The sequence below is a fragment of the Ochlerotatus camptorhynchus genome, unplaced genomic scaffold, assembly GCF_037179485.1.
Source record: "Ochlerotatus camptorhynchus isolate MF236.1 unplaced genomic scaffold, CSIRO-AGI_Acam_v1.1 ptg000361l, whole genome shotgun sequence".
Classification (NCBI taxonomy): domain Eukaryota; kingdom Metazoa; phylum Arthropoda; class Insecta; order Diptera; family Culicidae; genus Ochlerotatus; species Ochlerotatus camptorhynchus.
In genome coordinates, this window is record NW_027040849.1 from 10287896 (window position 1) to 10302843 (window position 14948).

The 14948-nt window shown below is 42.8% G+C and overlaps 1 protein-coding gene across 1 annotated transcript; it reads left to right on the forward strand.

Annotated features, from left to right (window-relative positions):
- The first annotated feature begins 1551 nt into the window (after positions 1–1551).
- On the forward strand, positions 1552–12062 carry LOC135709690 (retinol dehydrogenase 13-like). Its single transcript, XM_065232082.1, has 3 exons — positions 1552–1766; positions 1842–2108; positions 10748–12062. Exons 1-3 carry the CDS (start codon positions 1690–1692, stop codon positions 11397–11399), a joined length of 996 nt encoding a protein of 331 aa, XP_065088154.1. The 5' UTR covers positions 1552–1689; the 3' UTR covers positions 11400–12062.
- The last annotated feature ends 2886 nt before the right edge of the window (positions 12063–14948 follow it).

Below are 14948 nucleotides of genomic sequence, written 5' to 3' on the forward strand. Positions count from 1 at the left end.
ACAACACCCATGGCCGAAAAGCTGGGCAGATTACATCTTAGTCATTGCAGTGCTTAAGACTGCGAAAGCCTTTAAACCGAGCAATTCTCCTCAAGTCCCAGTCAGCTCAGCACACTAGAAAAAATCTCATATTGTATTTATGTGTCCCACACATGATTTTATTCAATGTGATCAACATATGATTTTGTGGAATATTGTGTGGAATTCCACATGGAAATTCATTAATAAAAATATGAAATTTTTTCTGCGCACGGTTTTTTGAAGCATGGTTCGTGTAGATAGTTCTAATTTCTTCACCAAGTTAGTTGTTGAACATTTATCAGTTGAATAAACATCGAATTCATGAATAAAATATTAATTCCAGTGAACCGCTTCGACGACATTTTTTGCACGAAGTCCTCGGTTCACTACCCAAGCCTGCACCGAAAATAGTTTTCATGTAGCTTCCATTGGAAACACATATGATTTTCATCCATAATCAAAATTAATGGATTTTTCATATGAATTTCATCGGCCCCCTAATATTCATGTGATTTTGTGGTTGGATTTGCAGCTATGTGATCACAGGAAAGCTATGTAAAATCCTCATGGATTTCATCCATTAGATATGTGATAAATTTTTTGAGTGTGGATATAAAGGATCTAAATTTGATCGGAAGTTGTGTGTACATCGTTCAACCACATAATAACCTTACACACCCGATGTTATGGCATATTTCCGTCTGCTTCGATGTAACATTCAAACCATTTTTTATATTCCTCCGTTTGACTCAATATTTTCCTTACATTGAACTAGCGAGTGAAAAATTAAAATAATTTAAAGATCAATTTGATCTGGTATCAATTTTTAGAACGTAGCTTGTGCACGGATCCCCGACCCGACGACGATCGAACACCACTGCAAACAACGGTTCTTTGTGTGGGAGTTCGTCTGCTGTCAGCCAGACAGATCAGAGCGAGACGACTCGCAGTTGTTATCCCATTCATTCCTTCCTTCATTCGTTCGCCTTCGTTTGATTTGCGTCCGAATGCACTCACACATGCAAATCCGACGTCAGGTTCGGTGGTGAGCAGCGGGATTTTGTGTGCGGTGTCCTTCCAGTTGTTGGTAGTAACTGTTGTATGCATTGCAGTAGCTGTTCGCATTATGAATGAAAAGGTGCTTGTGTTGGTTCCGTCTCGGTCCCTGCCATTACGCTGTCAAATGCTGGATAGGGTGGTTAGCTAGCTCGCTTTAGGAAAATAGGCCCACGGAAATATTTCAAGGTATCTTTTGAACAGACAGTTGTAAGTATTTATAAACTGCTGCAATAATGAGGTTATTCGAACAGAATTGAAGCAAGCGATTGTCTTTTAATTTTTTAAATAGATTTTAGTCAATATCAGATCACCCACTTCAAGCAAAAACCACATTATCGGTAGTATAATAAAAAATATTAACTGCCAACTTCACACGTCCCCAACCAATCCTTCCATTCGTGACAAACAGTTGGCCTTCAATTCTGTCACGTGCTTACAATCGATAGTAAAAAAAATCCTCTACTGTCAGTCGGCTTCGTCGTAATGTAAATATTATCGATTTTTCGCTAGCGTTTTCACATAGTTGTAACTTTTCCCGATTCGTCTCGGAAATCATGTGTTAAAAAGTGTGTAAATTGTCAAGGAAAGCGCAACAACCAAGACACCAAAATGTCGATCTTCCGAAGCAAATTGGTTTTGGGACTGAGCGCAGCTGGATCGCTTGTGGGAGCCGGTGTCCTGCTCAAGTAAGTACACCAACCTGACAGCGGCTTCCCGGTTGATTACGAAACACTTGCTATCTGATCTTCCGTAAATTTTAGAGACTACATGCAGGGAGCCCGCTTCGAGCGGAGGGATGTTCGAGCCGATGGTAAGATTGTCATCGTTACCGGGTCCAATACCGGCATCGGGAAGGAAACGGTCATGGGGCTGGCCAACCGGGGAGCTCACGTTTACATGGTGTGCCGGGATTTGAACAAATGCGAGGAATCCCGCCAGGACATCGTGCTGGAAACGAAGAATCCTAACGTGTACTGCCGGGAGTGCGATCTGAGCTCGCTGCAGTCGGTGCGGAAGTTTGTCAAACAGTGAGTATGATTTAGGTAGAGTGTATGTGGGGTTCTTTAAGTTGCGGGAGTTGAAAGAATAACACAGAACTGTCCCATCTTTGCTTGATTTCCTATTCAAATGGGACAGTTAAGCTTTTGTGGGTAGTATACATGCTTACAGTCTATCAGCTATTTAGATCAGCAATGCATTGCCATTTCTTTGAAACTGAGTTGTTACAGCTGTTGCTGTGCGAAAACTGGATAAATTTGTCTGGTTAAGTGTGCGATTAATGTCTGTCGTGACTGTTTTGCTCTTGTGATAGACTTATTATAAATACTAAATGTTTTTCAATTGAAACATGAATTTTCTTCCTCAATATTAAACTCTCAATAAATCTGACTGTTGGCAGAATCATGGTTTCGTCAGTAAGCGGTTAGCAATTACCTACAGCTTATGATGCTCCATGGTTGACTGGTGCTCCATACAGGGCTTCCATATTCGATCACTGATGGTAAAATCAACTGTTTATAGACTGGGTGCTTATTTTTTACCAACAGTTTGCCAATGGTTCGTCGATTGATATTAGTTGTTTTAGCAGTTGCATATCGAGCCCGTAATAGACCTACAACAGAAAAAAAGCATCGAATAGCAACTTGCTGTTAAAGATGACACCGAGATAGCCAACTGTTTTGGGTCATTCGATTCGTTGCAGTTGGTGTTATCGATTTCCACCCACTTCGAGTACGAATCGATGCTGGAACAGCTTCTCTTCTTCAATAGGCCCAGCGTTATGGATGTGGACGTACTGCCATGGGCACGACAGCGACGGATGAATCGCTTCGGTTGAAATGTTGCTGGATCTCAAACTTGCTGAATTGAGCAATGGACTTTGTTGATTAAAGGGTAGGAGCGGGTGACGTGCTGTATTGCTCTGAAATTGAAAATAAGTACGTAACATGAATCTAATACAATGGATCTTAAATCGTTCTCCGTGATGATGCTGGCTACGACGAAGTCTTCCTAGGGCTTGACGTGTTGATCTATCAACCGGGATAGGATATCGGCGTTTCCGAACTTTGTCGTTTTCGCGTAGACCAAGTTCAAATCGTAGAGTAATAGCTGTAGCCCGTTCGCCATGTATAGCGAGTTTGTTTTTGATTCAGTTCCAACCTGTATCGGGTTTCAAGATTGGGTATGCTTGTTGTCTGTCAAACGTCAGTGGCTGGCTCGGGTTGAGGTTCACACTAACAATAAGCTCGAGTTCACACGGGTTGGAACCAGTTCCATCCTGGATAATAAACAAGTAGACGGGAATGCCATTTTTCGATCCTAAAAAGTGGAGCGTGATCTGTTTGTAGTGTGAAGCTCCGACCAAAAAGCAAATTGCGGAACTTGGTCATAGCGAAGATAATCGCGAGCCGCTCACGAGTGTAGGATTGCATCTGGAAATTTGTGACATCCGCTGCTACCACTATCTTGCGTTATGTATTGTTTGCGTTAGAAGCAAATCGAATTCTGCTGACAGATCAGGCGAACTTCTTGTTCAGAAGATGATCCAGCGGGAAATGCAACGGTTGCATACTCGAGACGAGCTATCCGCAGTACTTAATCGCTCCTGCAAACGATTCAACTTAAGAGACGTTTGTCAGCCTCATAAATCCACGGGTATCTGGTCTCTGGTACTTGAATTGTCGCTGACTGAACGAGCACATATCGACCAGAACTATTCGTCGACTGTAACATCGTCGAGGTAGCCCGCAGTACAGTTGAGTTCAGTGAGCATCGTGTCCAGCAGCTGCCGAAACACTCCGGTTGCCGCTGGGTGCCGATTGCATTGATAGTGATCTCAATGTGTATTGATGGTGAGCAACTCTCGACAGTTTTTGTCAACATTTACTTAGTCTAAGTCGAAGCAGTTACAAAGCAAAACCATGCTGGAGGTGGTTGGGTTCGATTCCCAGTCCGGTCCAGGAGTTTTCCGGGTTGGAAAATTTCTCGACTTCCCTGGGCATATAGTATGATTTTACTTGCCACACAATTATACTAATACAAAAATGGTACCGGCATCGAAAGCTCTCAATTAATAACTGTGGGAGTGCATCTAGAACACTTAGTTGAGAGCACGCAATAAGCTAATAAAAGATAAGCTATAAGCTTGAAATGCGAAGAAAATAAAAGGTCAACTGAAGGTCTTTGGTCTAATTCCTGGTCGACCTAATATCTTAAGAGAATATCTGATAAACGTAGCTTGAAATTATGGACAGTTGAAGATTTTCAGTAAAATATCTGATCAACCTGAAGTCTTGAAAAAATATCCAAAGGACTTTATTGAGATGTTTGATCAACTGAAGGTCATTGGAAAAATTCTTGATCATCTTGATATCTTAAAAAAATATATCTGAGAGACGTGATTTAAATTGTTGGACTTTTGAAGATCTTCAGAACAATATCTGACCAACTTGAAGTCTTGAAAAAATATCCAAATTACTTTATGGAGATCTCTGATCAACTGAAGGTCTTTGGAATAATTCCTGGTCAACCTGGTATTTTTTTAAATATCTGAGAGACGTGACTTGAATTGTTGAACTGTTGAAGATCTTCCAACAGGTTCACAAAAAATACCGACAAGTTTACAAAACTTCCGGCAAGTTTACAGAATGTCCGTCAATTTCACTGAACTTCAGACACAGAACTACCTATAAGTTTACAGAATTTTCGACAGGTCCACAGAACTCCACTTTCTTTTCCGTTTTCTTTGAATTAATTTCGTGTCAGCATTCCCTTCACTAGTTCATAGAACATTCATGCAGTTCACAGGACTTTAGAGAAATGCATATAATTTTCTAGATGTTCATAGATCTTCCAAGTAATTCATAGGGCTCCGTTTCTAACGATTGTTCCAAATACAGGGTGACCAGTAAACCTAGAAATCGGAAGAACCTAGAGGAACGTCGGGAATTTGAAAACACCGGGAAAAGACCGCGCATTTTGATGACAAATCGGGAAAAACTATTCTTCGTCCGCTCTTCGGACGAATAAAATTCTGGACCTTGAAAAAATTTCAAGACCCTTGAACTAGAGTAGATTTACAGGATACAGTTCAATCATTTGGGTTATCGTTTGATTATGGTATTTTTTTTATTAGGGATGCCAGGAAAGGATCCAAATATTAAAGTGCAAACAACGCCCACCACCACCCTGGATAGCACGCAGTCACATCACGAAGTTCCGCTACTCACCGCCAGATGCCGCCGACATTAGCATTGGGAGGTGGTGTAAAGGGGGCCATGATGGGGCAAAATTCAGAGTCACAAAACGTCAGGAACGTGTGAAGTTTTTTTTTAGTAAAGGCCGAGAGCTTTATGAAGGTTCTGAGAAATTCAGCATAATTCCATAAACATTCGGAAAATTCTGGAACCTTTATTGAAGTTCGATTGACTTTTGAAAAAAATACAAGAACTTTACTTCGAACAAGTGGAACATTTTGTGATATTTAATGAAAACAATTGAAACCGTAAAATTTAAAAAATGCGGAAAACTTCAAAATGTTCTCAGAATTTGATGTGATTTTCAAGAATTTAAAGGATGTTCCAAAACGTCAGGGTAGGGTAGGTTCAAGAACGTCCTGTACTACAGAAAAGCTTTTAGGGTAAGTTCCGAAAGCTTCTGTGCAGTTCCATAGATTTCAGGAGAATGTATGTAAATTTAGTGAAGATCAAATAACTACAGGGCAGTTCCATTAATTTGAAACAAAATGCAGGGACTTTACAGAAGTTTCTAAAACTTCAGTAGAGTACATATATATGTAGTGAAGTAATACATTTTCTAAGTATTCTTCCAAAATTCAAGTGGAATGCTTCCAGATTCTTTGATATTCTCTTGATAATTTGCTTGGGAATTATATTCTGCATTCTCTAAGCATTATGTCAAAATTTCCTTGGGATTCTCCTCAAAACTCCCTTGGAATGGTCCCAAAATTTGTTTGATATTCTTCTAGAAACTTGGTAAACGGCTGGACAATGCGTTCCATTGATACTTCGCGTATCTGCAGGTATAAAATAGACCCCACCAGCGGTCCTTAGCCTCTTGTCCAGTAACTCCTATTCCTAGCTCCTCGCGGTGCCAGCTGGGGTACGCGTAACCATAGGGAAGATCAGATAACCAACCCCGGTGGGACCTTGGTCGTATGCTGACAGAGAAGGGGGGGGGGGGGGGCTCCTCTTTTCGATGAGTGCAGTCTTCGTGCGTCTGTTCACCATGGAGGTGCGGCTCAAAACGGCGTCTGGTCTCCATGTTAGGAGCGGCTGATCAACAGTGCTGTGCACGATGGTCCTCTGGCAAGACAATGGGGGTTGGTGCATGCCCTACAAGCCAGCCGTAAAAAAACAAAAGTACAGGAAGCACGCAATGTAAATACGGACCGGAACAATCAGCATAGACCCAAGCAACGGAAACGCACTAACTATTGGAAACTCGGAACATGGAACTACAAGTCTCTCAATTTCTTGGGAAGTACCCGCATTCTTTCCGATTTATTGAGGGTCCGCAAGTTCGACATCGTAGCGCTGCAGGATGGGCGAAATGCAGAAGCGCGCGATTGGGTGGTGGCCAATCGATAGCAGAATGTGCAAGTTGAGGATCAAAGGCCGTTTCTTCAATGTCAGCATAATCAACATGCACAGCTCTCACTTAGCAAGTGATGATGACGATAAAGATTTTACGCGTAGCTGGAACGGGAATACGACAGCTGCCCAAGCCATGATGACAAAATCGTCATCGGAGATCTTAACGCTCAGGTCGGCCAGGAGGAGGACTTCTGACCGGTTATAGGAAAGTTCAGCGCTCACCAGGTCGGCCAGGAGGAGGAATTCTGACCGGTTATAGGAAAGTTCATCGCTCACCAGCTAACGAACGCTAACGGCCTTAGATTCATCGATTTCGCCGCCTCTAAGAACATGGCCATACGTAGTACCTACTTCCAGCATAGCCTCCCATATCGGTACACCTGGAGATCACCGTAGCAGACGCAAATCGACCACGCTTTGATCGACAGAAGGCACTTCTCGGACATTATCGACGTCAGGACTTATCGCGGCGCAAATATCGATTCGGACCACTACCTTCTAATGGTCAAGGTGCGCCAAAAACCTTCCGTTGCCAACAATATTCGGTACCAACGCCCGCCACGGTACAATCTAGAGCGACTGAAGTTGCCCGAAGTCGCAACTGAGTACGTGCAATGCCTCGACGCAGCGTTGCCTGATGAGGGAGTGCGAAGAAATGGAGCAGCTGTATCGATCCCAAGAAACACGCAAGTTCTACAAGAAACTCAACGCATCCCGTCAAGGCTTTATGCCGCGAGCCGAAATGTGTCGGGATGAGGAAGGGGTTATCTTAACGGACGAACGTGAGGTGATTGAAAGGTGAAAGCAGCACTACGATGAACATCTGAACGGCGCAGAGGCGGAGGACCAAGGCGGCAGGCGGAATGGCTTCGTCGGTACAGCGGATGAGGAGGACATGCCAGCTCCCACGATAGGTGAAGTTAAGGATGCTATCCGACAGCTTAAGAACAACAAAGCAGCTGGGAAAGATGGTATCGGAGCGGAACTTATCAAAATGGGCCCGGATAAGTTGGCCACTTGTCTGCACCGACTGATAGTCAGGATCTGGGATACAGAACAGCTACCGGAGGAGTGGAAAGAGGGAGTAATATGCCCAGCATATAAAAAGGCAAAACGTGGACGATGCTCGAGGAGGACCTGCAAGCACTGGGTGTTTTCGAACGACGAGTGCTTAGGACCATCTTTAGCGGGGTATGTGAGAACGGTGTATGGAGGCGAAGGATAAACCACGAGCTGGTGCAACTCTATGGCGAACCCTGTATCCAGAAAGTTGCGAAAACTGGACGGGTGCGATGGGCGGGACACGTTTTAAGAATGCCTACAAAAAATCCCGCAAAAATGGTGTTTGCCTCGAATCCGGCCGGTACAAGACGAAGAGGATCACAGCGAGCAAGGTGGTTAGACCAAGTGGAGCAGGATCTTGGAAGTGTGGGACGGTCAAGAAATTGGAGACAAGCAGCCACGGACCGAGTGAATTGGCGTAACATTGTGATGCAGGTGCAATCCTAAGGGATGTCGGACCAGGATAAGTAAGTAAGTCTTCTAGAAATTGAGAATTCTCCACAGAATTCTTCTGTAAATTTCCTAGGAACTCCCCCAGGCATTTTCTAGGTATTCTTCAAAATTTTCCATAGAATGCTCCGAGATTTATTGATATTCTCTTGGAAATTTCCTAAGGAATTCTCTTCTCTATTCGCTAAGCATTCTGCCAAAATTTCCATGGGATCCGACTCAAAACCAAAAACTCCCTTGGAATGCTCCCAATTTTTTTTTTATATTCTCCTAGAAATTCCTAGATTTTATTTTGGGATTCTCCACATAATTCTCCTGTAAATTTCTTAGGAACTCTCCTCTGTATTTTATACGTATTCTTCCAAAATTCACATGTAATGCTTCCAGATTAATTGATATTTCCCTGATTATTTCCTAAGGAATTCTATTCTGCATTCTCTAAGCATTCTGTCAAAATTTCCTTGAGATTCTCGTCAAAACTCAAAATTCCCTTAGAACGCTCCCAAATTTTTTTTGATATTCTTCTAGAAATTAATTGTTATTATTTAAGAATTCTTTGGGCAGTTCTGTGATCCCAAACAGAATCATCAGGAAAATTTCGAAAGTTCCGAGAACCTCAGATAAAATTCGAGAACCTTAATATCGTTCCGAAAAATTCAGGAACATTTCGAGAAGCTTTTAGAAGGAACTTAAATTAAAAATAGTCCAGAGGACATTAAGGATGTTTAGAGAACTTATGAACAATTTAAGAAACGTCACAGATGTTCGAGAAATTCAAGGAAGTGCAGAAAACGTCGGAAAGTTTAGAGATCTTAAAGACAGTTTAATTAATTTTCGTGAAAATTCTGGAACATCATCAGATCAGTAGTAAGAACTTCAGGAAAGATTAGGGAACTTCAGGGTGGTTCATGAAAAATGTAGGAGAAGCTCTAAGAAATGAAAGGAATTACCGTGGATTTTGAGAAGCTCTATGAACAGACTGCGGGATAATAAGGGAACTTCTTTAAAATTTTAGGCATTCCAGGGAACATTCAATCAAAGTGTGTTGTTACTTCGTACGTGAAGTTTACGATTTTCAGAGTTGGGAGGAAATTCTATACTAATATCAACATGCGTGTGCGATAATTTATTAGCTAGATAAAGTTCTGAAGAGAATAGATTGATAGTTCCGCTAGAGTACGGCAGTTTGACGATTGAACAGATGTTGAAATTGAGCGAAGGGCCATTAATGCGACAATACTAATCAAACGCACACTTCTTTACCTAGTTCATACATTGATGGATGAGAGGATTTGAGGTATATTCTCAAGTGCACAGGCAAAAGATTGCTTGTTTGACTTGCTTATATACTGTCTGCGGCTGTGGAATAGTTCTAGTTTCAAGAGTCTCATTGAAGCAAGGTCTAAAGATATTCAGGGAAGCTCAGGGATCTCAAGGGCAGTCCCAGTAGCTTCAAGCAAGTTAAGACTTTCTGGGAAATTTGTAGATCTGTTTAGGGACAGCACCAAGGACAGTTCAAATTACTTCACAAATATTACAGGAACTTAAAAAAAATCAGAGAAACGCAGGGGAATTTCCTAAAACTTCAGCAAAGTTCCGAGATCTTCAGGGAAGTTCAGGGAACTAAAGATAAGTTTAATGGTTTTAGGAAATGAACTTTACAGCAGTTCCGTTAGTTTTCAAAAAATACTAAAACATTTCGGAGACTTCAGGGAAGTTTAATAAATATCAATAAATTGGTTGGATTATTGGAAAAGTTTCAAAAATTGCTTGAAAATATAGGGAACTTCATGAAGGAATGAAAACTTTTGACAAGTCTGGAGAAGCTCAGGAAAGGTTAGAGTTTTTAGGGAAATTCCATGAATCTCAAAAAAAGTATCGAAAACTTTGGAAACAATTACGGGAGCTTCAAGATTTTAAGACGTTCAATTAACTTCAGGAAAATTGCGGGAATTTTTTAAAACTCATGAAAAATTTATGGAAGTCTAGAGAACTTCATTGGAGTTCAGTTCCAATATCTTCAGAATAGTTTTGAAAATTTCAGAAAAGTCTAGACATTCGAGATTTTGCTGAATCAGTAATTTTCAATCGGGTTTCATGTTTTCTGAATACAGTTTTATCGTCAAAGTTTCGATCCGGGGTTGAGATCTTCATCAGGGCTAGTTTTAGTTTATGATCGTAACGTTTTTTGCTCTGAACAATAGAGGTATAACCAACCGGTGGAAACTTACGATTTTAAATTGGCTCACTACTTGACTAGCCTATTGGTCTCAAACAAATCGATTAACGTACCTCATTCTAGTCGAAATTCTAGTACAGATAATATGGGGGGTTCGTGGATTTTCCTATGTTTCGAGGGGTGCACCAATTAGCTTGGTTCCGAAGATAGTATCAGAGCTGAGCCTAAAAGTTGAGCACGTTTCTACGGGACCTTCTGGTCTTAGAGTTACCTCTATGGTATAACCAACAGTTTTTAGAATACTTATAAGCATAAAACAATTTGAACAGCCAAACAAATACACCCCGCCCTTCTCTTCCAGATTCAAAACCGAACAGAACCGCCTGGACATGCTGATCAACAACGCCGGCGTCATGCGCTGCCCGCGATCGCTCACCGCCGAAGGCATCGAACTGCAACTGGGAGTCAACCACATGGGTCATTTCCTGCTCACCAACCTGTTGCTGGATCTGCTGAAACTGTCCGCCCCTAGTCGAGTTGTGGTCGTATCCAGCATTGCCCACACCCGAGGCAAGATCAATGTCGAAGATTTGAACAGCACCAACAAGTACGACCCGGCCGAAGCGTACGAGCAGAGCAAGCTCGCCAATGTGTTGTTCACGCGAGAGCTCGCCAAGCGATTGGAAGGGACGGGAGTTACGGTCAACGCTCTGCACCCTGGAATCGTGGATACGGAGCTGATGCGACACATGGGCGTGTTCAACAGTTGGTTCTCGAGCTTCCTGATCAAGCCATTCGTTTGGCCATTCCTGAAATCCCCACTGTCCGGGGCGCAGACAACGTTGCACGTGGCACTGGATCCCGATTTGGAGAAGGTTTCGGGTCAGTACTTCAGTGACTGTGCTCCGAAGGACGTGGCCCAGCAGGCAAAGGACGACCGTCTGGCCAAGTGGCTGTGGGCCGTTAGCGAAAAGTGGACTGGCACGCTGACCGGAACGGCTGCCGTTTCCTGACAGCGAATCATCAAACGGAACAACAGCAAAGACATAATCATTTTCAGCGAACCAAATTTGCGGGAGTGACCGGCTGCGATGGATTTGCCAAAAAATGGGTGGGTGGGAAATTTGTCGAACGTAAATATTTGGAGCGATTAACAAACCGAAATAAGTGACGTTTAAAGCGGCACTATATTAAGCACATGTATGAATATTCAGCAACTTTGGAATGATAAGCATTCTGGGACTATTTAAATCCACCGTAGAAAGAGGGCTGAGCTACTGCGTAGTGATGGTAGCAGTCTTCTTTGTTGTTATTAGTTGTTTTACAATCGTGGGGAAAGAAGGCGTTAATCGGAATGCGAGCAATTTGCAACCCAAATTAGATTCTTTTTGGGCTGTACGAAAAAGCGAGCAGCACCCAGAAAAATGCCATAAAAGGTAACTCCCCGAAAAAAGTTACGGTTGGCGAACGCGACGAAGTTAATCCGGATAGATCCGGTACCGACTGGGTGAGCGCGGGCGGTGTAATTCGAGACGACGATCCTACTCTTGCCACGGATACGCGATCGGTTGTAGAAGAAGAGTAGAAATAGAAGCTAAAAATGTGTGAAGTGTGCGTATAGGTTTTCGCAAATGTTAATTTGGTTCAATAAAAATGTTTTATGTGCTTGGTGAAGCATGCGTGGAAAGGTTATAAATTTTGTGTGAAAATTCCAGTAGACAACGGGTGGAGCTGAAAACGTCCTTGGTGACCTTTTCCGAAGGCAATCAAACGAGTCAAGTCTGATGGGTAGAGCCCGGTAAGGTCGCATTTTTGTGTGGGGCTGTATAGAGTTTCCAATGGAGTCAAGAACGCGGACGTGTGGAACCGGTTTTGCTGCGAGTGGATTTACTACCCCTCGGGGTCCGGTTTGCAGCCCGGGTGGAAGATGTTTCTTTTAACAGAACAACTCAGTTTGAGAGGAATAGATGTTACATAAATTTGAAATTTATACATATTTTGCTCTGTAGGTATAGGAACAACAATCGCCGTGGAATGTGTGCCCGAGCGCACGCCGTGGCGTCAAGCGATTGTTTAATCTCTATGCAAACAATCCTACTTGGCGGCAAGACGCGTGTCGCGACTTAATTTTCACCAATAATCTCGTTAATCTCCTTTCAGACTCGCGCCGAACTACTTGATAGATTCCGCAAACGTCGGTGCCGAAAAGAAAACCATTAGGTGATGGGAATTACGGCAGGACTGTGACTTAGCTTTATCGATCTGCGGGTACCAAATGAGAGCAACAAAAAATAAGCCTGGTCATTTGGCGCGACATAACGATCAATATATCATGATTGAACGGGTAGAGTTCCGGAATGTGGCAGGCAGGCGACGCGACAGTTCAAGTAATGGTGGCGACAGGCTGTTAATGGGTTGATAATTGGAACATCTCGATTATGTAGTGGAAGTTTGCAGACGGCATAAATCTGCTACCCTTATTTTCATAGGTTGGTTTTAGTATTTGTTTCTGGCAACATATTTAATAGAAAAAAATATGCTCCGATGGTAATTTTGGCATTTTTTGCTGAGATCTCAGAAAAACTCATTTCTGAGCTGCTCACCGGTGCCAAAGTTTCCGAGATTCGGCAGTCAAAACTAGGTATGTTATTTGCATCAGATAAGTGAATTTACGATGGACAAGGTATAATTTTTGAACGATAATTATTCCTTGATTCTACGACATTATCAGGAACCATTCCACTGTCGACGTTTTTTCTTGATCAGGATAGTTATAATTACCTGAAAGCAAATAACAGCAAATACCACAATCATCATCTCCCAACCATGAAACGGGGTTGGAATATCACCCTGGCAACATGTTCGATGGCTCATTCAGAGGACGAACAATTCCAAAATAGATGGACCCTTCAGGCGAAGGTGGAGAATTGAACGTTCTTCAACTGCAACCGGTAGAGCCCGCCAAACTTCCCGAGAACCCAGGTATCGTTTGCGTTTCTGTTACCAGCTGCTGTGGAAAAATTGAAGGGGCTTTTCCCGAGAACCGGGGAACCCGCTACGTCCTGAAGGTTCGCTAGATGGATCAGGTGCTGAAATTAAAAAAAAAACATGAAGACACTGACCGACGGAACCCCTACATAACTTCGTCAAATTTGTCGTACATTGCCCAGATGTAGTTAAGTTGTCTGACCAGGCTATCATGGAACTCCTAGATGGTCAAGGGGTTGTCGAAATACGACGGATCACCAAGAAGGGTAACGGAGAGGAAAGGATCAACACCCCCATGATGATTCTGAGCGTCAATGGAACCTTCCCTCCACATTACATATACCTCGGATTCCTCAGAGTTAAGACACGACCCTACTATCCAGTTCCCATGCAATGCTACAAGTGCTGGAAGTTTGGGCACACAAAACTACGCTGCTCAAAGAAAGATACGTGTGGAACATGCTCCGGGGAACAAGTGATTGTTCGAGGAGTTTTCTGCCATTTACCTGTTAAGTGCAACAAGTGTAATACTAACGACCATCCAGTTTCTAGCCGGAGATGCCCGTTTTACGTGGCGGAAAATGACATCACCAAGCTCAGAGTAGATCGCGGAATGTCATACGATGCAGCAAAAAGGCATTACGAACTCCTGAAATCTAACCAACAACATGCTGGAAGCGAGAAAAAGTTTAAAGAGTTCGCTCAAAAGATGGAAGATCGGCTAAATAAACAAAGTGATGAAATGATTGCGCAGAGGAAAGACTGGGAGAGACGCTTCGAGGAGCAGCAAGCTGAACTGGAAAGGCAGAGGAGAGAAAGTGAAAGACTCAGCTTGACCAAATGAAAGGTCAATACATCGCTTTGCTGCAAAAGAACAGTGTGGAAACCAGGAGTGACGAACCTCCTGCCCTTCCAATAAGCGAATCAACCAACACAACCACCAAAATCTTCAGCAAAGTTCTTACAAACCAACCAAATGTGCAGCCGTCCAAGCAACGTAGAAGCTGAAGCCGTAGTCGTGGACGCGAACTTAGACCAAGGCCAGAACGTTCCAGAGGCTGTTCTACAAAGCGGTCACAGACGTGAGGCCAATCTGCCAAACGATCACGTTCAAATGATAGACGATCTCATCAATCACTTAAACAATCGTGCTCGTCTATTGCGGACAACACCAACATTCCCCCCAAAACAAAAGTCTAAAAACAACATTCCAAATCGGACAATTCCAGTACTTTTGTTATGTAGACAGACCTTTTTGGATCGTCAGAAGAAGATTCTGCAATGTAAAATTGATACCAACCACCGTACTTCTCTTCTCGTCGTCACACTATGAAAAACAATCCGTTCTTTTTTCGCTTTTAACAATGACTGATACCACATCAATCGCTGAAGTCAAAACGATCAACGATGAGAAGTCACACCAAGACAACCATGAAGCAGAAACCAAAAACCAGCAATTAAATAATATCCACACATCAATAAATTCAAACACCACAGGGACGCAAATGGGTAAACATACCCTTTCCCCTATATGGATGCAACAGACGACGGACGCCTCGGGTAGTCGGGGCCCC